The 25908-nt window shown below is 44.3% G+C and overlaps 2 protein-coding genes across 5 annotated transcripts in view; one reads left to right on the plus strand and one right to left on the minus strand.

The window, feature by feature from the left end:
• Window positions 1-398: 398 nt before the first annotated feature.
• MCFD2 (multiple coagulation factor deficiency 2, ER cargo receptor complex subunit) lies at window positions 399-4330 on the minus strand. 3 transcript variants are annotated; one of them, XM_066993815.1, is made up of 4 exons: window positions 4209-4330; window positions 3672-3820; window positions 2819-2978; window positions 399-1789 (listed from the first exon to the last, which is right to left on the minus strand). In XM_066993815.1, the coding sequence occupies exons 2-4, from the start codon at window positions 3809-3811 to the stop codon at window positions 1658-1660; spliced, it is 432 nt and encodes a 143-aa protein (XP_066849916.1). In that variant the 5' UTR covers window positions 3812-3820; window positions 4209-4330; the 3' UTR covers window positions 399-1657. The 3 variants fall into 3 exon arrangements, with proteins under 3 accessions (XP_066849916.1, XP_066849917.1, XP_066849915.1); XM_066993816.1 differs by lacking the exon at window positions 4209-4330 and adding an exon at window positions 4111-4200; XM_066993814.1 differs by lacking the exon at window positions 4209-4330 and adding an exon at window positions 4018-4129.
• Window positions 4289-25908, plus strand: part of TTC7A (tetratricopeptide repeat domain 7A) — a 171600-nt gene continuing 149980 nt past the window's right edge. The window contains exons 1-4 of one of the 2 annotated variants that reach the window (XM_048079466.2): window positions 4289-4500; window positions 5738-5901; window positions 7597-7765; window positions 25077-25207. In XM_048079466.2, coding sequence (XP_047935423.1) covers window positions 4350-4500; window positions 5738-5901; window positions 7597-7765; window positions 25077-25207 — 615 coding nt within the window. In that variant the 5' untranslated portion in view covers window positions 4289-4349. Of the gene's footprint in view, window positions 4501-5737; window positions 5902-7596; window positions 7766-8482; window positions 8542-25076; window positions 25208-25908 lie in introns of those variants that run through there. The other variant, XM_013171081.3, reaches the window with a different exon arrangement.

Raw genomic sequence — 25908 nt, forward strand, 5'->3', positions numbered from 1 at the left:
CAGAAGCTTATGATACAAGCATGTAAGAGTTGCTAGGTCTACAAGTAACCTCCTTTAAGTGCCCAAATACGATAATCTTCATCTCCTCTTGTCCCCCCTCCCTTCCTACCTATAAACATGTTCTGTACTTCCTTCAAATTCAACATTCACTCCAAATTAATTGTCCTGTAAAAAAAAGAACTTTGCTTTTGGTATGACTGCTGGCAACAGAGATGGGCTTAAAAATACATCAGAAAATTAAGGAAAATTCCTCAGTAGGACTTCCCACCTTGCATGTCCAGCTCCTAAGTGCTAGAACCCCAAATTATTTTTATTGCTTGCACAACCAACACAACCCTGGCTACAAATGCATCCAAATAAGTGGTTATTGTAAGAAAGAAAAGTGCAACACTCATTCATTCGTTGCTCAAACATTTAAACAAAGGAAGTAATTTCTTTTACAAATGTGTTTCTCTTGTATAAGAATAATTTTGTACAGAAAATAGCTCTTTATACATTTTAGAGAAATGCTAACATTTAGATTCTCTATTCAGGGATAATGATTGAATGCAATTTAAGATTTCTGTTATGCTTTACAGTTACCAAATACCAACAAAGCAGCAATACACCACTTGTTTAATATCTTTCAACTGCTTGACTTACCAATTATTGACTCAAGACAATGAAAACATTCCTAGAACCATGTTTGTTGACAAACATTCAAGTATCTTGAAACTGTTAGTTATGAAATAACTCCTGAAATTAACACCATAATTTAAGCATCAAGGAAAATGAACTTAAACCTCAACAAGGCAGCATTACTTGCTCACAGATTATCCTGCTGGCTAATACTGTAAGAATCAAATTGAACTGAAACTTTTATATTAAATTGGTTTACTGTTAACATGACCTTCAAAACGAGATAGCAGAAGCTACTCAAGTATATGTTATGCAGCATTAATACAACATTATAAATGTAATAAAATGCTTTCACTTTTGTAAGAAGAGACCAGGGAAGGTAGAGAAAAATTTAGTAAAATGCAATATAAAAAGTAAATTTGTGGAGGATGAGAATAAATTGAAAATCATGTATACGTATTTATATATAACATTTGAGAGTATACTAGGATATACATATATTTAATAATGCTCAATTTCTTGCAACATAGTGTTAAAAGTCCATATGGTGTCACGGGGACCTCCAAAACAAACCAGTTTCACACACTTTTCCTCTACAATTACTGTTTCAAGCACCTGTACTTGTATGCAAGTTTCCTTTGAAATTAGTGGGATGGTAAGGAAATTTCTCCTTGATATACAGTCATCTCCTTGACACATTATCTTTTCTTGCTTTCTAGGTATTTTCTAATTTTAAAATGTAAGCAAAAATAATTTTAAGATGTAAGCAAACAAGTACTATATAACTCAATAATCAAAGATTGGAATTTGAGAATACTGTTGATGCTTCCATGCTGCAAGATTCAACCATTCAGTCAAACACACCTATCAGTCTGCATTAGCCAGCCTCTTAACGGGTACAATTTTCAAGGAAATTCCACTGCAACTGGTACACCTCTCCTCACTAACACTGTGGCACAAAGATCGACAGGAGTAATAGATCACATTATACCAGGTCACATTTCCATTTAGCTAGGAGAAACAAGCCCCCTGCAAAACCTTATTCCAGTGATTTTGCAAATTCTGCATAGTCAATGTATCCGTCATTGTTCTTATCATCATCTCGCAAGACATCATCTATTAGACTAATTAGCTCTTCTTCTTTCATTGCCTGGGTATGCTCACCACCTTCCTACAAAAAAAAAAAAAAAAAGAAAAGTTTAGCGGTGTTTCCCATCTAGTGGCACGTGACATATTACTGACAACTAATTTTTGTTAAGCAGTTCATATTTGACGTTTAATGTGGTTCTAAGATTTATATAATCATTTATTCCAATATATGGAACTTTTACCAGATGCAAGCTATTAAGTCCAAGTTCTCTGTACTTCAAAATAAGTGCTTTGTATCCGTTATATCCAGTTTATATTCTTAGCCAAGAGATCTAAAAGCTAAATAGCACAATGTACAACGATAGACTAACCTAGCAGATGTGTTCTTAATTTGAATCTTTATGTCGCACAGACATATAGTTTCTGTACTGTATAGAAACATCATCCTTTGTGTCAGAACGTGTAACAGAGTGAGAAATGAAAAGAAACATGTTCAGTACAGTGGTGTAACTTAAAGGTAGTAAAAGGTCAGTATGTGATACTGCGTTAGCATTGTCTTCCCAAGGATCGTACCTGCATCTGTCCTTAAATATTTGTAGCTGGGAAGAGAATGTGTTTAGAAAGGTGAAGAAAACAAAGGCAGACCATGACTGGTTCTTCTAAGCCGAATTTGTGCAAGATGTCTCTTCGCTTATCCACGGCAGTAATAGTTTGGGCTTGAAAACAGCAGGCTTAGAACCTGCAGCAGCATCGTATCACGTGCTACTTCTATAACCTCACATCAGCTTAATTCCATCGTGGACAATTTCCCTTTTTCCTCTCCCCATCCCTGGCTATCAAAGTATCCCCTTTGTCAAATCATTTCCACTCTTCGCCCACAGTAAAGTTTAAACGACAGTGGAGTCTTCTTGAAAACTGTGATGTGACATGAAAAAACTATGATAAAGTTAGTATGTTTATAAATCAAGCCAAAGGGATAATAGTCTTGTTTTCACAAGAACTGTTCTACTGTAACTGCACTGAAGGTGTGTTGTGACTATGCTACTTAAAGCTGGTTTAAGAAAGTCAGAACTGTTTGCAAATGCACAAGCCATTACAATATACCACCTACCTCTTTGTGGACATGTGATATAGCGGTAGCAAGCTCTAGCCCATCTAACAAATTATTGCCATCATAATCATGCATTTTGAAGTAATGAAGCTGCAACTCTTGCGGAGACATCTCAGATTCTGGTTTTTCAATAACACCTTCCAAATGTTCCATGATGTGTCTAAGAAAAAAAAAAACAACAAGCGACATACCAGTTAGTTAATATTTAATTCTATGTTGACATCAAATTTAGTCTTTGATCAAGCAGTCAAGTGCACAGGAAGCACTGTATCTCTAAAAGCACCCTAGACAACCAGGACAACTGACAGTTTTACACTAAAATGAGAAAGGCACAAAGGTTGGTTGTTACAGGTGTTGCAGTGGCCCCTAGCGTCTTAGGTAGCTATTCCTCTTTCTTCTGGCCTACTGAACTGATTACAAAAACAAGCCAAGCAGCCCTCAGAGTCTCCTTTGGGCTGTTTTCCAAAGCAAAGGGTCTGGAGGAAGAGCATTTATACTCATACATGAACTAGGGAACTGCATTTGCTGCTACCTCTCTTTGGTGCGTGAAGAAGCAAGGAAGAAGAAAACCATTCCCTGCCCGCTTAAAGTACTGTTTTGTCTAAAGTACATTGATCTAGGCGAGCAGGGTTCCTGTAAGAAATCACTTATAGCGTGAGTTGTGCTGAAGGCTCCGGAGACCTTTCCGGGTCTGGCACCTGCTGTCAAGTTCTCCAGCAGCTGCCTCCTGCCTGCCCCCAGCTCTTCACGCGGTACCCCGAGCCGGGCGGCTGCCCTCGCCTTTAACCCGCCTGGCGCCGCAGGAGGTAAGCAGACGGCTAAGAAGCACCGTCGGCGTTTTCGGGACACGTACTCCTTATCTTGCACCAGGTTCTTATCGAGGCGGATGTTCGCGTGCTGGCCCTCCCCGCCGCGCTCCTCAGCCAGGGCGCCGAGGAGGGAGGCGGCCAGGCAGCAGCACAGGAGAGCCGCTCCAACACCCCTCGGGGCCATGGCGATCTCCTGCGGAGAGGAAAACAGAGCGCGGAGAGACGGGCGACGCCCGGCCGTTAAACCGCCGCCCGCAGCCGTTAAACCGCCGCCGCGGGATGGCGGCCCTGGCCCCCAGGTGGAGCCGGGCCCTGCGCTCCCCTCCGCCCACGGCGCATGCGCGCGCCCCGCCCCGCCCCGCCCCTCGGCGCCCCGCCCGCCGGCTGCACCTTGCGGCGGGGCGCGGTCGCGTCACGGCGCCCGCAGGGCCGCGTGCAGCGCTCGCCGGCGGCCAGGTGCGGCGGGAAGGGGCGGGGCCTCACCCTCGGGGGGCGGGGCCTCGGCGCCGCGGGGGCTCCGCTCGGTGGGCGTGGCTTCCCGCTCGGTGGGCGTGGCTTCCCGGCCGGTGGGCGTGACTTACCGCTCGGTGGGCGTGGCTTCCCGACGGATGGGCGGGGCCTCTCGGCCAATGGGCGTGGCTTCCCGGCCGGTGGGCGGGGCCTCCCGGCCGGTGGGCGCGTCCCGGCGGCGCCCCGCGGTCCGGCGGCGGCGGGGCGCTAAGATGGCGGCGCTGTGGCACGTGAAGCTGTCGGGGGAGCTGGAGCGGTGCCGGGCGGAGCGGCACTGGGCGCAGCTCCGGCTGCTGGTGCGGCACCAGCTGCTGCCCCCCGCCAGGGCGCCCCGCAAGGCGGCGGCGGGCGCCGAGGAAGCCGGTAAGGGGGCGGGGGGAGCGGCAGCGGGGCGCTGACCTGCCCCGGGAGCCGGGGGGAGCCCCGGGGTGCTGGTCCGGCCGCGGGGGGGGGGCTCCGCGGTGCCTTCCCCTGGCGGTCCCGAGGGCAGCGCCCGTTGGCCGGGTGCCCGGGGAGCGGCGGTTCGGGGGCTCGGTCCCTCCTTGTGCCTGCGCCTCTCGCCTCCGGCAGAGGGGCCGGCGAGCGCCTGGGTGCTCCCCGGTGCCGCGTACGAGTGGCTGTGGCTGGGGGTGGGCACGCGCAGGGCCCGCTGTGTTGTGCCGCTTCCCCGTTTCGCGGTGCCGGCGCGCGGTAGGTGCGTGCCGGCCGTCGGGCGGGCGGAGCTCCGCTCCCGCGCCGGTGTGCGCTGGCGCTCGGGCCGCAGCACGCGCGCTGTGCCTCGCGCGGGGGGGGCGAGCGGGCAGCGGCTGCCCCACGGGCTGCGAGTGCGGGGAGGACGCTGCCCTGCGCCCCCGTTCCGCAGCTTCGGGCTCTGGAACACGAAGTCTGTGTGACACACAGTGCTCGTTTGGTTTTTTTCTTCTTTGATTTACAAAGACGTTCTTACCCTATTTGACTCAGCAGCCGGCTGTTTGAGATACTCCTTCTATGAATGAATGAGCTGCTGAACTAGACCCATCAAGCGAGAGCTCCAGCTACGCCGCCAGATGAGATGTTTTTAGCAAGTGATGCATCTTAAAGTTCATAGAAAATAATTTCTTCTAAGTAAAATATTAAGCTTCTGATGCAGTTACTGTTCTGTAGTGAAGATCATGGCTTATGCCTAGTCTGAAGCAAGTTTTCATGCTTGTACATTCACAAATTTTAAGCGTGTACTTAAATGCTTGCTAAGACTGGTCTTACAGTTTTTCATCACAAAACTCACTTTTAAATTAATTGCTACATTAGTGACAACACAAGAGTGAGCTTTGCTGTCAAAATGAAAGGATCCAATCAGGGAAAAATCGTTTAATTAAAAGGAAATGTCATTTTATTTTTCATAGATAACAATGTTTCCAATACCCCAAGTTAACACTACTTCCTCTTTTCCTCCACTAGTTCCTCTCACCCCTCAGAGTTACTATTTATGTGTCTTGCAGATGATGAGTTTTCTCTTAATCCTGTTTAAATGTTAGTGTAATGCTATTTAAAAAAAGTAGTGCTGATAATAGCATTCGAAAATGCTAAGTGATGTTTCTCGTTGGTTGGTGTATGCTTTCAGAGGACTATGGGAGTATGCTGCTTGCCGAAGCTCTGCTGGAAGAATGCTTACAGGAAAACTTTGCCAAACTGAAGGACTCCATTCCCCTGACAGAGAAGAATGAGCCCAAACTGAGTGAAGCTAAGCAGTATCTGACCAATGTCTTAAGCAGAGGAAAGCTGCGGGTAAGTGGGCTCTGTCATTGTAACTGCTGATAACGTAATGCTTTTTTCATGTGATTGTTAGCCTGATATGAGGTGTTGACATTGCCTTATCACGTCCCCCTATTTACAGTGCTGTAGTTATAGGTATTACTAATGTCCTTGTAATTCAGTGCCCCTCTGCAGTGTCTTCTGTTGGGAGATTGCTTTTTCATATCCGAACAGGTTAGGTATTACAAATATATCCTTCTTTTTGATTACAAAGACTTGGGCTGAGTATGTAGGAGCTCTCTGCAGCCATGGTGCAGAGCCTTCTAATGGTGCTGCTGGGTTTGCCCAGCTGAGGGACCTCCTGCCGCTCCAGGGCTGAAGGAATTGCGTGCACCTGGTCAGCTCCAGTACAGAGGTAAAATGTGCTTCACGCTGCTGCTGGGCCGTTGAGGTCGTAGTGCAAGTCCAAGGTTACAGCCTTGCATTGCTTTCGGTCCCTGCCAGAGAAGTTACGCCAACTTAGCCTCAGTTTTGTTTCATGTTCTGAGTGTGTGGTTCATAGCTGCCCATTAGCAGAGAGCTTTAGGAGAGTTTCAAGACACTGCCTCAGTGGCTACTGGTGACCTTGAACAGTGGGGCTTTAATAAGGCTATGAATTACAAGTCTGAAGTTCTAGGCTTGTACTGCTCCTGGTTCTGAAACTTGCAGCGTAATGAGCTTGCAAGTGGATGTTATACTTTGATCGTGTTACTTGCAACAGAGCCCATGTTCAGCTTTTATTTTTCTGTGGGGCAGTTCCTTGTTTGTATCTTCTCAAAAGTCAGTGTATTTAAATAAAAAGATAGGGTAGGAAGGAGGATTCATCCAGCCCTTTTTCTTTATAGTTTAGCCCCAGTAACAGCCAAAACCACTGTTCTTGTTTGGTTTTTTTTTGTTTGTTTGTTTCCAGGTCTAGGTGTTAGGTTTGGCTTCATGAATTGCAATTACTGTTTCTTTGTAGTGGTGATTTGGCTACTCATGTTGGTTACTTACAAGCAACTCTTGAACCTGTGTAGACTGCATGTGTTTAAAAACTGGGAGTGAAGGATTAGGAACCTCTCCTGCTTTTGGAAACATTAGAAAGGGTCCAAATGTTTGTCTCTTACTGAGAGTGTTTTTTTTTTCTTTTGCACACATTTGTATAGACATTTTCAATACGCCTTAAGGACCAAACAAATCCTAGAAATGGCAGGCATGCTTTCTGCCTCTACTTTTGCCTGAACTTTTTTTTTGAGAACTTAAGAAAACTTGGGAACTTTCCTGCTTTTTTTGATTAAATGTACAGAGGAGAGGGGACCAGTAACTGAATGACTGAAAAATATTTTCTATACAGTTTAAAAGCAGGGGATTTCCTTGGTGTGTATGTCTAGTTATGATAGTGACAGGCTTTAGTGTTATCCATGGCTGGTGAATCAATAGAATAGGTCAGTGGCAAGGGAAGAGGTGACTTGTAAGCTGTGTGTTTCCAGACTGAGCTCCAAAGTAATTCCTTGACCTTTGTGGCTTGCTGCTCTCATAAGCATAGTGCTAAGATCTCTAGACGCTTAAATCCTTACTTCTCCAAATTGTGTAGTTGGCAAGGTTAAGAACAAAACATTTTGAATCTCCTTAATTTGTGCTAAAGTATCTCATTTGTGCTCATTGGTATTTTACCATGTAAATGCTCTTTTCCCCTCATTTCTGTTTCAGCCTAAGTATATGATAGAAGCTATGCTGATCCTAGGGAAGCTTCATTACGTAGAGGGATCCTACAGAGATGCCATCAGCATGTATGCAAAAGCAGGAATCGATGACATCTCAACAAAAGATGAACCCCTGTACATGCTGCGTTTGGTGACTGAAGCCTTCGTTATTAAAGGTAAAGGACCACATACATATATTTGAAGTATGCTATGTAGGTAGAAAGTTGAAGGTATTTCTCCAAGTGGCTTGATATGATCAGATTGGCAGTGTTGTTGACTTTAGAAAGTTCTACTGGGTATGGTGTGTACAGTTTAAAATTGAAGGCGTCATGCAGTCTTGGTCCATGATTTTTAAACTTGGCTGATTTGTAAAAGAAAGGTTGATGCTGGAAGTCGTGTGCTAACTGTTGGCTGTAAGTCAGCAACGCACCTGTGCCTGTGTATACATTTTGGGAAAATCTAAATCAAGTGCTCTGAATTGGGGCCTATACTTTCTATTAGAGTTCATCCACTTGTAATTTTATATGATTTCTGTGAAATAAGCATGGATGGAGTTTCCAAGTTTTAAACTCTGGACTGACACAATATACGCGTTCAAAGCAGGTTGTGTATTTTTGCAATGCATGTCACGTTGTATCAGACCTAATGTACAAACAGGAGTCTCCTCCCCCTTTTAATTCTACAAACATTGCACTGAGAGATCCTAATGAAAATTGCCTCTAAGGGTAGTGGAATTGCATTTCAGTTTTGAGTGGGGGAAAGGAAGACCCTAGTCAGATACTGACTTGGCGGGGGGGAAAAAGATCAGTAATCTTCTCCTTCATTTGCTTTCAGTTCCTTTATAAATGTTGCTCAAGTACTGCTACCTATCTACTGCTTTCTACTCTTTTCAGCATGTCCACCAGCTAATTAGGTGAATGAGAACTCTGTGATGATCAGATACCTTCAAATGGTATGTAAAAGAGTGACACCAAATCAACCCCAAATACTGTTTGACTGGGCTGCTAGTATTACTGACGATAATTTGGGTGTTTCATGATCTCACACAGTCATTCTGCTTTTTTTGAAAACCTGTTTTTGCTGCTTTGCTTGCTTTGGTTTTGTTTTCTATGGCTCTGGTTGAATCTGCTTCATTAACGAGCTTTTGTGGTGTAGGACTAATTTACTCATAACTTACACTAATGTATGCATGGTGCAGAGGAGTAAGTGACTGCCAATGCATTTATTGCGGGTGTTTTGTGTGTTTTTTTGAGACTGACTAACGGTGTACTCAAGAGTCTTAACCTTGCTGGGAATTGGTCCTAGGTGAGGCATGAATGTAATAAGGTATGCGTGAACACTGATGAAATAACATTGCACTTGTAAGACTTCTTCCATGGTAGCTATCTCACCTCCGTATGAAGATATAAGGGTGGAGGTGTTTGCCTCAGAGGATCAGACCTTAATTTTTTTTAATGTAGTTTAGCATGGAATATAAGTGTTCTTTTGCCTCTGTGCATGCAAACTGTAAGGAGTCCCTGCCATTGCAGAGTTACCTCTGTGCTACTCCTGTTCCACAGCTTGTATCCTCAGTGATGATTATTTTCAGATTAACCAAGATATCAAGGATATACGAAGTCACTTGGTATTCTAACAAAGCTTGTGTCAGAGAAGTCCATCAGAGTGGAGCTTCTCCAGCTGAGTTTGGAGAGAGCACTCGCTGCTAGGATCAGTTTCTCTTTTGTATACTCAACCTCTCGCTTCTACAGAAATAAGCCTTTAAATGTTAGGAGTTTGGACAAGGAAATACCAGCGTAGATTTAAATCTTCACTTAAAAATATGTCTGCCCAGGCTACCTCTGCAGGTTAAGTAACAGAGCATGGATTTAAATTACTTAAAATTTCTTTATACATTAGTATAAAGACTCTTGATTTCTTTTTTTTTCCTCTTGATATCTGCATAGATTTTTTTTGATCTGTACTGTATTGTTGCTTCTGGTTGAATTACTGTTAGCTTATACAAACTGAAACCTTCTGTAAGGACACTCTCGAACATCACTAGAAACATTTCTTCATGGATTGTTTATGCAGCAACCCAGAAAAGCCTGTCTCTGTGTTCTGTCTTTATTCCAGGAGCTTCAATCTTCTGTGCTTAATTTCTTACTCAGATCTTCAGTAATACAAGGAGGTGGTCGGAATGCCCATGTTCACTCAGTAATGCGCTAGAACTTTATATCAGTTCAAGTATAAACCTGAAACCAGCTTGATTTTGTGTAGCTAGTACTGTTGGGTTGTGCATATATGCAGAACGGCCACATAGGTGTTCAGGATCATGCAGGAAGGGTCATGGCAGAAAGAAAAGCCAAATCAAAGGCATTTGTGTTACCATTTTACTGTTGGAAACAAACTAAACAGTAATGAGAAGGAGATGGGGTACATTGGGAGGAGCTGTGCAGGCAGGGTGTGTGGTAGAAATGAAAAGTGGGATAGCAAAACTGGGTTTGCTTCTTTAGAGTGCCTTTTGAATTCTGTGATGCTGATGGTTGGGCATTGAGCTCAATCTGTGGGGGCTCCTCTGAAGGCCCATAGCGTGTGATAGTTGATGTTATGGCAAGAAGTAATATGGATTTGTAGCCTTGTGATTGGAGTGTAGAAGTCAAATGGGGAAAAAGTTTTGTTGCTTTCCTTTCTCAGTAGTCTTTTACCAAAGATGACTGTCAGGCAGTAAACACTAAAGATGTTTTTTATAAATGCTAGAGCTTGAGCAGCTGGCAAGTTACATGAGAGATGGTGGTGAAGGTGAGATTCTTCCAGTATCTCAGCTGACTGCTCCTGCTTATCCCGTTTCTAAATTCCCACGTTGTGGGGAGAAGAGCGTCGTGTCATGCTCCTGTGGACAGTGAGTGAAGTGCTAACAACAGTTTGATTCTTAGCAGTGGTTAACCTCTGTGGTTATTTAATAGGTGGCTGGTCTGTCCATGTCTCTGTTCTTTCTCCGCATCCTCCGTGAGGTCAATTCCTCCTTAAAACCTATGCTTGGCTCTATGATGCAAACTGTTCTTTCTGTCTATTGCAGGAAACAGTATTGAGTAATAAAACTTGCTTGCATATTCACTTGGGACACATTGTGGCTTTGTTACCTGGCATTGTCCATCTGAAATGAGCAGAACTACCAAACAGCACACGTAACTGCCACTTTGCCTCTGCTGCACTTACTGCACGCTGCAGAGACCCCCGGCTGCTCCCAGTGAATAAATCTTCCTGGTATAGTAGGGTTGGTCATAACCTAACTCTCTGCAAAGCAAAGTGCATCTGTAGCCAGGACTTAGCTCATCTAAACTCCCAGGTTGTAGAATGGCTCTGTAAATAAATTAGGTTTTGTAGTTATGATGTTCAGAACCAAATATATTTCCATAATGTAGGGTTATAGGTACCTATCTTTGCTTGGTGTTTTGGGGGTTTCCACTCCCCAGCTGACGTCACTGATCCCTGCAGAAATGCAAATGGTGTACTTGTTCTGGTCATATTGCTGCCTCTGGTAGTTGGCTGTTTAAAGTGAGTGTGATTGAAATAATGCCATACGAATGTCAATGAAATAATATATGAAGCTTAAGCTACTCGTACAGGTGCAAAGTTTGAGTCGTAGAGTACCGAAGCAAGTTGCTTTCTGTCATTGTGAGTCAGGGGCAAAACTGAAGAAAGCAAGGAAGGAAGATCTCCCATGGATAACTTGTCTCTTGGCTCAGTCCTTTTCTGTAGCGTTAGAACCAGTGTAAGCTGTTATAGAAGAGTTTTTATGCCTGTATAAATATAGAAAAGATAACGTGAACGATATACTTGCGGTGGTTTTGTTTCTTTTTAAAAAAGCTTTTGGGTTAGCCTTAATGGAGTTGTGCTTGGTTCTCTTACTGCTAAAGCCTCAGTATGAAGGTGGGAGGTGGTATGCAGGTAGGCCTGAGGAGTCTCCTCCGTTACGGAGCCGTTTGGTGCACGGCCCTTCTTGGTGTGCTGTGGGAGGGTGGGCAGAGACCTGCTGTAGCAGAAGGCCATTGCCAGCCTGAGTCATGCCGGCCCAGGGAGGGCTGACGTGGCCTGTGGGCCCGTCTCTGTTGGGACTGGCAGCGCCTTCGGCTCGCCGCAGCGCTTCTCGTCAGGGCGTGTGGTGCCAGAGCTGCTGCGAGATGAGTCAGCCCCACGGAGAGGAGCTCCCCGCATCCAGCAGAGCCCCGGCCAAATCAGCAGCGACACAGGACTGCAAAGGGCTTCTAGCTGCTTTCATGGGGAAGCGGCGCTTTAATAGTCCCACTGCCTCTGTCTGACAGGGCTGCAGCACGTGGCCTCGTACGGTGCTGCCTCTGCTCTGCTGACTGGAAGGGGGCTGCGGAGTAACGTGTTTGTGGGTGTCTAAGGATGGGCGAGATGAATCCCTGGTAAACTCGTTTCTGAAGGTTTGGGTTTTTTTATAAATTTTAGAAAGAGATCTGTTCTATCAAAAGGCTGTAGTGTAAGCTCAGCCTTTTTAGATCTCAGGAAAAACCACGTTGAAGAGGCCATTAGATGATAATGCAACTGTGAGAAGCCTTGATCATAGTTTGCGTTTTGTTTTAACAAGTCTAACCACGAGTCACATGTACAAGGCAACTGAGCTTTTTTTTTTTAATTTACTCAGTGGCTTGAATCATCCTTTATGTTGTTCTTTAGCCCACTTTAGTAATTTGAAGATGTTTAAGAGCTGTAATCTGGTACTTCTGAAAAACCGTAAGATCACAATGCTAACTCTGCTGCATTGAGAAGTGAACTTCAAGCCGCGCACCGTTCTAAGAGCCGTGATACTGCTGAAAGCAGAACTGTGAATCCAACACATGAGGGTTTTTCCGGAGCTTCACGGTGCTGAGCAACCAAGTGTGTACATCTAGGGTTCTGGGTTTGGTTCAGCTCACTATGGGTTTTTTGGGTTTTCTGTCTATTCACTTTGAGGACAAACTGCTGGTCTTGTGTTTTTCTGTTTCTCTTAGGGATGTATCTTTTAAAACCTCTATGATGAGGTCAATATTGCTTGGAAGGATATTGTTCTGCTTTATCCATATCTATCTAGGATTTGTAATACTGGAAGTGATGTCTTACAGGTTATAACAATGTTGTGGATGGAAAATGATGGTATTGCACAGTAATAAACAGGAAAAACTAATCTTTTAGGAAATAATGAACAGAAAGATGGATCTCTTAGCTGATTTAAAACTTGGTTCTAGTTATGATTTTAAATTGGTCAATTTATGCTTCAAATTTTTAAATATCATCATCATTAAACTTCCTTAGTGCTTGTGCATTGTAATTTATTTCTTAAGGTATTTTTGTTGGTTTGCAGAACTATTAAAAACACGTGGGTTTGCATTCAGTAGACATGAGCCTGGCAATTCAATTGTTTTTTTTTTCTAGCTAATCAGAAGATACTTTGCCCATTTGTTCATACACTTCATTGAAGTCTTTAATTTTGACATTTGCTTATGTGTCATTCATCATTTTTTAATACTGTTTTCTACAGGATGACTAGTTTCCTAGGTGAGATTTGTATTCGGCTGCATTTTTTCCTAATTAGCATAAATATAGTTAAAATGGATTTATTGTGGAGCGAAGTTCTGATAAATCAACTTTTTTGCTCTGTTAAAAAAAATATTTTCAGTTAAATGAATTTTACTTGGTATAGGCAATGTTTGAACTCAATACTTCTAACGTTCAACACAAGCATTAGGTTTCTTGTGTGCATTTTGTTTTTTTATTCATAGTTTAAAGGTGGAAAATAAGCTTTCCCATTTGTTTTTATGTAATCCAAGCCTTGTTGATTCTTCAGCTTCAAAAGCTAGTCACTTAACTAAACTAATGGAGTGAACTGAAGGAAAAAGGATTTTGTTTACTTCCTGCTTTACTCCATGGAAGAGCCTTTATTTTAGAGACTGATTTCAGCACTTCACTGGACTCTGATTTCAGATCCTGAGCCACTAACTTTTCCTCTTACTTTTTACTTAATGCTACCAATCACACAGTGCAAAGATGTATTTTGTTCAAATAATGAAGTATTGTGTTACGGGCTTTAACTTAAGCAGCCTTAAAGTAGGCCTTCTGAAAACCAGATTTCCAGGTAGCTTTTCTGACATGAAATTTTTGTCCACCCTAGTTTTTGTTGAATGAGATGGCAATACTAAAACTACTGAGCCTACAGGAACACAGGCTGAGTGGAAGAATTGAGTACCCCTGGTTTGAAAAAATTCAAGTGCAGATAAGCTGAGTTTAGAAATGCTATGTAGCTTTGCAGGGTCATCGTCTATTTCATAACCCTCTTTTCAAAGTGAATTTACACTTTTAATTTCTTTGTTAGAATCATGTTTAATCCAGGTCATGATTTAAAAGCATGTTTCAGGCCATGTGTATGCTTTTTGAGCTTGCTCTTTGTTTTAGAGGGCATACAGTTTTGCAAGGTGCATTTTTCCTTTCCTAGGCTAATGTTTAGAATATCCTGACTGCTGGATGGAGAAGGAAAAAAACAAATAGCAAAACCTTATGGTTATGCATATTCTTGTTCCTGGGGATCTTTTCATAGGCTGATCTTAAGTGTTCTTGAAGTCCTCTAAGAAAAGCTATGCTGTAGATCCCCACATGCTCTCTTTTTACTATGTAAGGAAATGCCTTGTCTTGTCAAGTGAGACAGATGTAGGAAGGGGATTATTGGAAGGCTGATGACATTTTTCCATGTTCAAATAAATAATTCTTTATGGCCTTTCTGGGCACTAATAGAGGAAAGTAAAAATCATGCTGTAATTGCACATGTCAAGATAAAGATAATCCATTTCTGTATTATTGTTCAGTAGCCTCATGACTGTAAGGAAGGCTTCCAGTTCTGGCAGTGGCAAAAAGAGGGAATGCAGCTCTTCCTCTCTCCTTCCAGCACTGCCCCACACATGAACGTACATCCTGCCCGCGTTGCTACATCTGGCTGACTTGGAAACAGCTTGCTGAGATGCACCATATAGCAGAAATGGGTGGTAGATTGTAAGGGGCAGGGAGAATCCTGAGAGCTCGAATTCCCTCACTACCTCTCCCCCATTAGTGCTGTATTGACGTAGAAACCATTGATGGCAACCTTGCAAACGACAGTGTTGGCTGATGCATTTGAATTCCTGGTAGTGCTCAGTCAGGACTCTCCTGAAGATACCACTTCTGGTCCTTCCTCATAGTCTTCAGGAAAGCTTGTTGAAGAGCCAAAATTGTACTGGGCGCAAAGTTAAGAAGAGAGAAGCACAGATTGGGGTTAAAGTTGGGGAAAAACTAACTCAAAGTTTTCTTTTGCTTTTTTAGTACAGGCATACTATGCTTAGGTGGTAATGGGGGTTGTGAGGATGACAGGTGGCAGTACGCAGCTCTGTTAACCTGCATGGTGCTTTTGAGATGAAATAGTGGCATGCAGTAGTCTGTTCCTGTTCCTTAACGGCTTGCTGTTCTATTGGCAGCTGCTACTGAGGTTGCTTTGGTCAGTATTTTCAGCTGCTGTGACAAAGTAGAATTGCCGTGGAGGAAAAATAATTTGTTTGCTTTCTCGTCCCTTTTAAAAGGGGGAAAAAATGGGGGGGGGGGCAGGCGGGACACATTCCTCTATGCTGGAATCATCTGATGACTAAAAATGGGTGGTACTCATCTCTGGGCATTAGGATCTGTGGGGAGATGGACTCTTCTATACAGAGCTTAAATAATGCAGTGAGTTGTCTTGCCTGACCACTGGGAAAATTGCCTCCCAGCCACAAGAACGTATGGTACAATCTGGCATTGAAAACCGCCTCCCTGCGAGTAAGACGCTTTGTTGGCAGAACTTGTTTTCACTTTTGTTTGACAAAAACTGCAGCTTTTAAGTGCTAATTCACATCAGAGGGAGCGAGACTTTGTTCTACACCTTGTATATCTTCAAAGCGCTGCTGTTTGCAGTCACGCCAGCCAGACAGGAAGCATGCTGTTTACTTGTGCTGCCACCAGAGTAGCTGTCTGATGGGCAAAAGCTCCAGCTCCTAGGTGCTGCTGCCTTGATAAAAGGGCTGAGTACTGCTGTGTCTTATTTGGGTGTTGAGAGTGGAGCAGAAGTTCGGGAGTTGAGCTGCTCTTAGGCTGTTAGAGCGTTAGTTAGGGGAGCTGTGTGTCCCGGTGCCCCTGCTTCCCAGCTCTGCTGTGAGCAGCTAGCCTGGCCCAGCCCCGGCCTTCTCGCTGTCTGTAGGCTGCCTGCTGTGGCCAGGGAAGCTGGCTTCACCGCCAACCTCCGTCAGCTCTTCTCTGCTGTCAGACAGGCTAGCTGAGGTCTTTCTCTGTTTGCACTTTGGACGTAGTTCTGTGCAACGTGCTGTGCACAAATGCAGCCAGGGTGTGGGTTTAGACTTCTGAGAAGGGGGATACCTATAGGCAACCAGATGCAGATGACTCCACTTCGGAAAGTGGAAAAAGATAAATACCCTCCTGGGTTTCATTAGTGTGATTTGCTGTCTGTGGTTTCTAAGGTTTTATCACGTTATTCTTCCACTCCCTTCTTCCCACACAAGCATGTGATGAGCTTGTGCTGGCTGCACGTGCGTGCGTAAAACCCCACCTCCCTGCTGTGCTGTGACTTAGTTCCCTAGAGCTGGGGGGCCAGCAGCATCAGGAGGTGCAGGAGTAGTTGCCGCGTGCTTTCCTGAGGAGTACAAGCGTACTCCGAGGTGGCCAAGCCACAGGTAGCTGTTAGGTGGCTCTGATGCCATTCCCCAGCTGCGGCTGTGCTGTGTAGCAGGCAGTGGTGTGTGCACACACTGGGTGTTACTGACACTAGCTGTGGGGGTCAGCGAGCGGTCACAGCAGCTGGGGCTGATGCTTTACGTCCTGCCATGAAGCGTTGTGGTCACTGGCAAGCTCTTCTCTGTGGCTGTGCACTGCTCCCAGCTTCCTGCATCCCTCTGCTCCGTGAGGGTATGCTATGTGGCCAGTGGCTCTGGGAGGGTTTCCATCTGCTGCTTTACCCTGCAGTAAGCTCTGGATGCCTTTGACAGCCTTCTAAATGATAGAGGAACAAGCCTCTTCGTCCTTGCAGGCTATGTCTGTTCTAATATTCCTTAAGTAGAATTGGCTTGAGTGCTTGATATGAATCAGCATAGTTACGTTACCCTCCCATTTTCTCTCTCCTGCTCCCAAAGCGCACATGAAAGTGGGCTAGTCCAGTTCAGTGGCTGCGACTGCAGCTACACAGGAACTTTCTCACTGGTGTCAGCGATGCAGTGAGCCCAAACAGTACGTCCCAGTACTCAGTCATCAGCGCCACCTCTCTCCATTGCCCCCAATCCACTTTGCTTTTCTACTCCACTTTTGCCTGCTGTGTTTAGACCAGGGAAAAATGTAATTCTCATAGCCTGCCATGGGAGTATGCGGATGGTGTTGACCAAGTCCTTTGAGGCTGTTCTCACCCCTTTGCTGTGTCTCAGAGCATCACCCCAACAGAGATATCTCCTTCACTGCCATCAGATGTGTCGTGGAATGGAGGTGGCCACTTGTACCAGGACAATTAGTGTGTTACAGCAGTGGTCTGTGAAGTGGGATGTGCACGTCCTGGACGACATGTCATGCACAAAATGATCTGTTGGGGTATAGGAGGAAAGTACTAAACTTCTATTTGTATAGATTTCTATCTCTTTAAACAAAAAAAGGAATCCAGATTGGTATGGATTGACACTGGCATCCTTGCCAGTCTGTATGTCGGAGTCAGAGGGTCCTGTGTCGCATGGTCCACAAAGTGTCCTAGGTAAGAGTGGGTGTTTCACAGTGCCACCATCACTTGTTCGTTCTCTCAGCATATTGCAGTTCACATGTGCGTAGTGAATTGCATTTGTGTTGCATTACCTGGCTTTAGCTGAACTAACCATCGTGAAGTGGACAAGTAGTTTAAAGACTCCCACAAAGGAACTGTGGATTGCATGTTGTACTAATAATGCAAGCACAAGTGAGCAATAAGAAAATGGCAGAGCTGACACTTCTCCTAATAAGAGCTCTTTATTAGCCACATTAGGCAATCCCTGCTTTTACCTTGTAATCGGATCTAATCAGTGATGTTTGAAGTCCAGCAGTACTCAATTCAATACCTCAAACGTTTCACTGAACTTCATGATAAATTTCTAGAAGCCTCTTTTGAGCTTTCTTTCTCAATAGCAAAAGATAAAATCACATACCCTTGGGGAAGCATTTTTTCTTCCCGCAGTGGTAAATGGCTAAAATAATACACAGAAGACAATATGGTGACAAACTAAAACGTGTTCCTTCGTCAGCAAATAGTGTTGGGAGACACATAGAAGACACTGAAGACCTGAAGAAACAAGTATTAGAACAAACTACATGGTGTGGGAAACTTGCTATACAGTTTGGTGAAAGTACAGATGTTTCTAACATGGCACAGCTTAATGTATTTGCTAAATTCTGGTTCAGTAGTGAAATATACTAAAAACGAAATTACTTTCTTAATAAAAACGTTTGTTTAAAAAAAAAAAGCTGTGCAAGTTTAATCACTAATGTAGCAGCTGCTTTGGTAATAAAATAGAATTCTGGTGTTAGGTTACAGAAGTAGCATCACATGAAATTCATTCACCACCGTTTGTAAGTAAGCAAAGAAGTGAGGGCAAGAAATGCACGGAGTAATACAGGAATGTATATCAATGTGGCTTATTTCCTTTAAACACAAGACCTTTAAACAGTAGAATCTCTCTAATACTTAAAGAAGCGGTGGGGAGTGACCCCGAAAATCGTTTGTGCCACACACAAACTCACTGGTGGTCTCATGGCAAAGTGCGTAAGAGTTGTTGAAGTTAAAGATGATTTATACATTTGTTTTGCAAAGATAAACGTTACAAATTTGCAGATCTTTTCTGTTAAGCATCTGTCAGTTTTATGCTACCTAGCGGGTATTTTTAAAATGGAAAAAACACATTTTGTCTGTCCCTTCAAGCTAAAGGTGATGTTTTAACAACTGAAGAAGTAATGGCATCTGATTTTAGAACAGATGTTTGGAAATGATTCCAAGTCAGTGTAATTTTTTTTTTGGTGTGTACTGAAAAATGTCACCTACAACTCTTACGTGTATACAGTTTTCTTACCTGTTTATAATTTGTGTAAATAAGAGTTTCATTTGGTTTGGAACCCATTTGTTAATAACTTTGTTTGTAAGAACAACTGACTGACACCAGGGAAGATGTAAATATACTAGTGAATTAAAAATAAATAAATAAATAAAAATTTGGGTAGGTGCAGCTAATGATTCACTTCTCTTTGGATCTACATATCTTTGTTAGCAATGATAATCATTAAAACCAAGTATTAAAATAAACTTACCTTAGAACCAGACCTTCCAGTCTATGTATCTGCATTAAATCAAGATTTTTTTCAAAAATAACCATAATCAAGCACATTGTTCTTCCTAAAAATTAACATTTCTCTAGTGAGAACAAAGTTTTTTACAGTTCATGAAAGCAAGCAATATTTTTAACTTTTTCATTCTTCTGGTTTGTATTTTTGTGTGTTTTATAATGCACTATGTACAGCAGCATGTAGATAATTTAAAAATATGTATGTTGGGAATGCATGCTCAATAAAATTCTTGCTGTTAGGAGTGTGTGATCAAAAAGCCTGGAGACTGCCTTGTTGTAGGTTGAAGTCCAGGTTCAAAGATCTGCTGTGAAGAACAACCAGCAGCCGGGCAGCACCTTTTGATATATCAGCAAAGTCAGCACCCTTGGATTAATGCAGCGAGGTGTGCACAGCCTACATGGAACTGATCAGGGGTGGGTGACCGAGGTGGCATCTCAGATGTGCTTGCCACCTTCTGGCTTCACAGGCAACCTAGTCAAGAAGTTTTTCCTCATTTTAACAGTCAGCTAGAGCTTTGAGATTTGTAGACAAAGGATACCCCAGGATTATGATGGACTGCGGTGAGTGAAGGGCTGTGTAGCAGTGATTGGAAGTAATGAGGCAAGAAGTTTGCACTGCTTTCTTGCAAACCAAAAGTTCTATCTCTTCCCTTTCCTCTTGCACTAGGCACAATATAAATGGTGTGTTTGAAACCTAGGGCTTCCAGGCCTTTCTTGCCCCGCTTCCTCTGTTTGCATTTCAAGTAAACGTCATTGAACACTTGTAACTTAATTGCTGAGGGGAGGAGCGTCAAGACCCATGATGTGAATTATTTAAGCTGCTGTGAACTGTGGTAGAAATAATACGCAGCACTGGGTCTTGCCCTATGTCAAGCCAATCCAGACTGCTGCGATGTCAAACCAGCAGCCTGCAGCGGGCTGAATGCCTGCGCGCAGCCAGCTCCTGGGCTGTGCTTGCCCACCACCTTACCTCAAGACAAATTATTTGTGGTCCTGTTGAAAATCTTTGCATGTCCTCAGCTTGGTGGCATGCTGGTTTCTGGCCTGGGTAGCCTGGTCTGCAGGGCATACAAACGCGGGTCCTTGCCTTGGAGGCTGGGACCGGTGCTGTTGGCAGGGCTGTAACTTCCACCCGAAGCTCTTTTTTGCTTTGAGTTCCCGTAGCTGTGTTTGACACAGGTGTAACAACAGGTAGGCTTTGTGCTCCGTGCACTGTGGTGTTTCTTTAATTCTGTCATTAAATTGCCCCTGCAGCTGGGCTGCAGGGCTTTAGCAGCCACAGGCTAACACTTGGCAAAAGGGGTTTAAAGTAGTGTGCTGCTGCTGACCCTGAATTCTTCCACCAGTAAACACTCTGTTTCCCAGCTGTGTTAACTCATCCAAATGCATGGAAGTCTGTGTTAAAAGGAAAATAAGAACCCATGAGTGGATTGGTATGTCCTTCCTACTGAGTTGGAGCAATGCTGCTATTTGGGGAACTAGTTCATGAACTGGAAGAAAAGAAGCAAGCTGCTTTAGCCTTCTCTTCTCACTAGCAGTTGTGCAGTCTCCATCTGTGCACTGAGGCCTCCAAAACCAGACTGGATAAAACCCTGATGAGCCTGAGCTGACCCTGCTTTGAGCAAGAAGTTGGACTACAGACCTCCCGAGACCCCTTCCAACTTGAATTTTCCTGTGATCTCTGTCTCTGAGAATCTAAGCTCTCATGTCCCCTTGCACATGTATTTTTCCAGTTCTGGTAATAACGTTTCAGAGCATTGCAGCCACGCAGTATGCTTTCTTCCCTTGGCAAGGACTGGGTGAGATGAAAGTGGAAATAAGCCTTCACAAAATGTCCCCTTTCAGGTTTCCATGAAAAGCAGTGCACTTAACTCTAGGAAGAAATTTGTTCAGTCCGTGACACCTTTTACAAGCCTTATGGTGTGTGTTTTTCTGGCATAAATGCAAATTAACTTTAGAAGGGAAAAGAAGAAGCAAAGATGAGAGAGATCAAGAGCCAGAGATGAATTTTTAGGGGAACTAGAAGAAGTGGATGGGAGCCTTTTCTTTATTCAGGAAGGAAAAATTGTGTTTCTATGCATGGAGAGCTACTGCCTCTGAAGTGGGTGGGAAGAGTTCTTTCTTTTATAAAAGATGATTTGGAAACAAGTCTCTCTTTAAATATTCAGCCTGAGGCATACCCTATTTGAAAGCTGTATCTTCCATATATAAGTGTGTGTGTGTATTTAAATTGGGGCACTTGATTCGTATGAGAAAAATCTTGGCATAGGTAAGTTATAAGTTGTTACTGTCTTAACATAACTGTTTTTACAAAATGCCTAAGTCTGTTTACCTTAACCAGCTACCAAGAAAGCATATAACTTTATACTTTACTTAGAAGTTAATTCTGTTTCAGTAAGGGCCACGCTTTCTTGCTAAATCCCTTGTGGCAGTACCATGCGCTCTTTGATTTTTCTGAAGCTTTTTGGGAACTGAGTTGAATTAAAAATGTATGTTATGCTGCAAAGGTCTTTCTGTGCTGATAACTGGGGAGCAGAGCAGAGTTGGTGGGATTTATGCTCTCAGGGCTGGAGGGCTTGTAAATAGTGCTGTCCACACGCAGCTGCAACTCGAGCAAATCTGCAGTTGTTGGGGCTTTGCACTGTGGGAACTGAACTGGTGGCTGCAGGAGTAGGGAACTCTTATTCTTCTGTTCTTCCTTTTGTCTGCTGGATTTGCAGTCTGCTTGCTCTGATTTTTCTTCTTGTGTTTCTGTGGTAGGGACGAATAGCCTTGTTCAGGTTCCATAGAGGATCTTGCGCGCTGGTGACATCAGGTCAGCACATACAGTGTGAGCAGAAAGCACTATGACTAATTTCACATCATGTGGGTCAGTTTTCCTTCTTGCCCTTTACAAGCGGAAAAATGCGTGCAATGTAGCATAGTATCTCTTTTTAATACATTATATATTGCTCTGTATTTACTGTGGCAAGGAATATTATTACCCTGTCTCCGATTGGCCCCACCTCTGTTTTTCTGCCTGCACGGATGGCGTGTTTGTTGTCAGTACTCGGTGCTGGCAGAGGCTGCTTGTTTTCCTCCCCCGCTTCAGAGCTTAGAGATAGTAGCTCCTTGCAGTGGGCTGTAGCATGCATGTAAATGGCTTTTATCAGCCTGTTCTCTCTGTGTGACATCTCCCACGATAACCGCCCCCACGCAGGCTGTGCTAGGATGGCTCTTGCAGCCTGATTAGATGCTGGATGTGCATGAATGTCAGTGGTTTGTACTGGGCTTCTTTCAGGTTCCTTATCGCTAATTTATGCTTCATGGGATGATACCTCTGAAATGCAACACTTTTTTTTGAATTTATTTTCTATTAAGGGGAATGGCTGGATATTCAGAGGCAGATAAAACTGAGATGGAACTGAGAAGAATACTTTAAGTTGATGTAATTTTGCTGCTGGATGCTTTCTCTTCTTGTATAGAGAGTTAACTTATTTTCCCCTTCATTACAAAGCAACAAGATGAGGAAATAAAAGCTCTGAAATTTGGGGGGAGACCCCATGTTAAAAAGTGAGAGACTTCAGAAATGGACTGGAAGACAAAATCTGTGGGATGCTGTTTCTCTGATACAAGATGGATGTCAGTAGAAAGGAGACAATAAAGAAAGGGGGCTAGTGAAAAGCAGCAAGATAATTATTGTCTCCCAAGCACTGTCAGTTTGAAAGTTTTTTATGAAAAAAAAAGTGAATCTCATGAAATTCAGCAAGGCCAAGGTCCTACACCTGGATTAGAGCGATCCCAAGCACAAACACAGGCTGGGTGGAGAATGGATTGAGAGCAGCCCTGAGGAGGACCTGGGCGTGTTGGTTGGTGAGGAGCTCGACATGAGTTGGCAGTGTGTGCTCGCAGCCCAAAAAGCCAACCGTGTCCTGGGCTGCATCAGAAGCAGCAGGGCCGGCAGGGCGAGGGAGGGGATTCTCCCCCTCTGCTCTCATGAGAGCCCACCTGGAGCCCTGCATGCAGCTCTGGGGCCCCCAGCACAAGGACGTGGAAGTATTAGAATGAGTCTAAAGGAGTGCCAGCAGGATGATAAAGGGGCTGGGCACCTGTCCTGTGAAGACAGGCTGAGGGAGATCGGGGTGTTCAGCCTGGAGAAGAGAAGGCTCCAGGGAGACCTTACAGCGGCCTGCCAGTGCCTAAAGGGGGCCTGCAGGAAAGCTGGGGAGGGACTCTGTGTCAGGAGGTATAGGGATAGGACAAGGGGGAATGGCTTTAAACTGCAAAAAAAGGTAGAGTTAGATGAGATATAAGGAAGGAGTTCTTTACTCTGAGGGCGTTGAGGCACTGGAACAGGTGGAGAATGAGAGAGGCTGTGGATGCCCCATCCCTGGAGGTGCTCAAGGCCAGGCTGGATGGGGCTTTGGGCAGCCTGGTCTGGTGGGAGGTGTCCCTGCCCATGGCAGGGGGTTGGAACTGGGTGGGCTTTAAGGTCTCTTCCAACCCAAACCACTGTGTGAATCTGTAAGTCCACTTCCCCTGCTCTGGTCTGGTATGGATTTTCAAAGGTGCAAGGTCCCAATGTGTGTTTCTCCTAGATGGGTCCTTTTGGAGTGGGCTGTGCACCCCTGGATTGGGAGAGGGCAGTGGGGAGCCACCTCTTGAACTTGCATCTGTGGGGTATCTTCTCTTCTGCACCCACTGAAGTGACTGCTCACGTCTGGCTCGATTGCAAAGCATGAGATAAGGAAACTCCTAGTGCAGTTACCAAGGGGACAAAACAGAAACTCTGAATGTGGGAAGTAAACAAGGCTGAGGCTGCCTAGGAACCTCACGCTCCCCAGCCTGAGTGCTCCTACCACAGCGTTCACCATGGGGTAGTCCCCATGGCCACCTCACAGCAGTTTGCCACAAGACTCCCAAAGTGAGCTGTGCTGAGGTGCCCAGGACTGTGTGGGACAAGGAGAGTGTGTGGTTCCTGGTGTACGTGCTGTAGCTCCTCACGTGGGGCAGAGTCCTTTGCTATATGCTGCAGTGGTCCAAATCGCTTCTCTGGAGAGCCTGTCCAGGCAGCTCGTCTTTCATACCTTCGTGGATTTGTGTCATGAAGGCCAGGAGTTTGTGTTACAAGTTTTTCATTATTATTAGGGAGTGTTATACATAAAACTTATTGGGAAATGTGTATTGAACAGTTTACAACCTGCATGGGCTACTGGGCATCCCCGCAGTTGGTTTGGTGTACAAGACCTGAGTTGCCAAACAGGGGTGTGTTGTGGAGATGCGCTGTGGCATAAGAATACAAGAATCTACGTAGATCAGAGTAAAATCAGTGTGCAGATATGTAGCGTCTCCAAATAGACCTAGAGATATAAAGGACATAGTAGTGGGATGCCAGACAAGGATCAAATAATAAAGAGTTCTGGTGTAGGGGCAGTAGCTGTGGGTCTCCAATTAACATGCTGTATATTTATAAGAGGAGTTGGTTGGTGACACAAAGAAAAGTTTGAGTAGTACAAAAAATTATTATTTTTTTCTGTGGAAAGGAGGGTGACCTTGTAGTTAAAGAGTCTCTTGTGTCTTGTCAAGAGCTTGCTGTGTGTCCATGTGCAATTTGCATGTGCTTTAGACTTTCAACAAGAGGCTTCAGATTTTCCAACTCTGTTTTATCTTTTTCCAAGTTTGTTCCTCAAAACTGCTGCCACTGAAAGCTTCACTTGGAATAGTGGACACTTAGAAATCCTCAAATCCAGTGCCAGGGTGTTTCTGAAATAGCACTTGTGTTGAAGCACCCAAAATCTATAGCCATTTTTGGAAATACAGGCCATAATTTCTCTGCTTGCTTGTCCCTGCCAGGGGGGACTGTATGTCCTTTCTTCATAAAATGTTTGAAAGGCACCGTAGAAGCATGCAGTGGTACCATAGCTTAGAGCAGCATGACAAAAAATGCCTTGCATGTGTAGGAATTTTATTTTCCTGGGGTCTTTTCCTAAAAGTCCCTAAAACTAGGGAGAAGCCTACATATGGAAAAGCCTTCCTGTCAGCTGGTAAACGAAAGTATGGCATGGCTATGCTGCTGTTGGGGGCTGCAGTTAAGGAGGGTGCTGCTATTTTGCAGGTCTGTCGCTGGAGCGCTCAACCAACTCAATCGCTTCACGTGCTCGCCTGTGCGAGAGGGAGGAGGAGGTCATGGCTTGCTTCGAGACTGCGTGTGTCGTTGCCCAAGTGTACTTGCAGGAACTTGAAAAGGTAAGAAGAAGTGTGCTCAGGGTGTTACCTGGTGACCTGGGTGGGACATCGAGGGATTTTGACAGCAGAACTGGTGGCGGAAAGGTCAAGTGATCATAGCCAAGGAGCATGAGAACAAGTCTGAAAGAATGAAGTGCCTTAGCATTTCTGTGGGCTGAGTTTTTCAGTATAAGCAGTTGCAAAACAGCTGTTTATCTGGTCTCTGCCAGTTTCTTCTGAGCATGACATGTAGAAACCAGTTTTGCCTGCGGTAAAGCTTTGAATACTTCAGATATGCTCGAGTCTTTATCTCAAGTTTAGCTCTTACTAAGGAGGGATGACAGGCTTTGCATAGCAAGTGCCACCATGAAGGAACCCAAGATGTTTTACGTATCTGCCATGTAAGCGATACGCAGCATTGGATATTGAGATCCCTAATGAGCTCAAAGTAACCTTTTGGGTCGACGATAGCAGTTTAATTGCTAATGCTTCGCCTTTTCCAGGTGAAACTGGAGGAACCTGGATCAGTATCAAGTAACTGCTTAGTCAGTGGTTGGCTAGGATGCTGGGTACTGTGAACTCTGTTCGAGCTGTAATCCATGCCACTGATTTACTGGGCACATGCTTTGAGATCTCTATATCTGCTACTTTGACTACTTGCATTTAGCAGGGACACACCATAAGTTTTCACACTCTGCCACGCGTTATGCTTGACACAAGCA

The sequence above is a fragment of the Anser cygnoides genome, chromosome 3, assembly GCF_040182565.1.
Source record: "Anser cygnoides isolate HZ-2024a breed goose chromosome 3, Taihu_goose_T2T_genome, whole genome shotgun sequence".
Classification (NCBI taxonomy): domain Eukaryota; kingdom Metazoa; phylum Chordata; class Aves; order Anseriformes; family Anatidae; genus Anser; species Anser cygnoides.

What these genes read in the sequence shown, in the direction of transcription:
- MCFD2 (XM_066993815.1), bottom strand. Translation starts at nt 3,811, where the DNA reads ATGGCCCCGAGGGGTGTTGGAGCGGCTCTCCTGTGCTGCTGCCTGGCC. An exon ending in AACCTGGTGCAAGATAAGGA is followed by an intron (nt 2,979 to 3,671) that starts GTACGTGTCCCG and finishes TTTTTTTCTTAG; the next exon opens with ACACATCATGGAACATTTGG. An exon ending in TATCACATGTCCACAAAGAG is followed by an intron (nt 1,790 to 2,818) that starts GTAGGTGGTATA and finishes TTTTTTTTGTAG; the next exon opens with GAAGGTGGTGAGCATACCCA.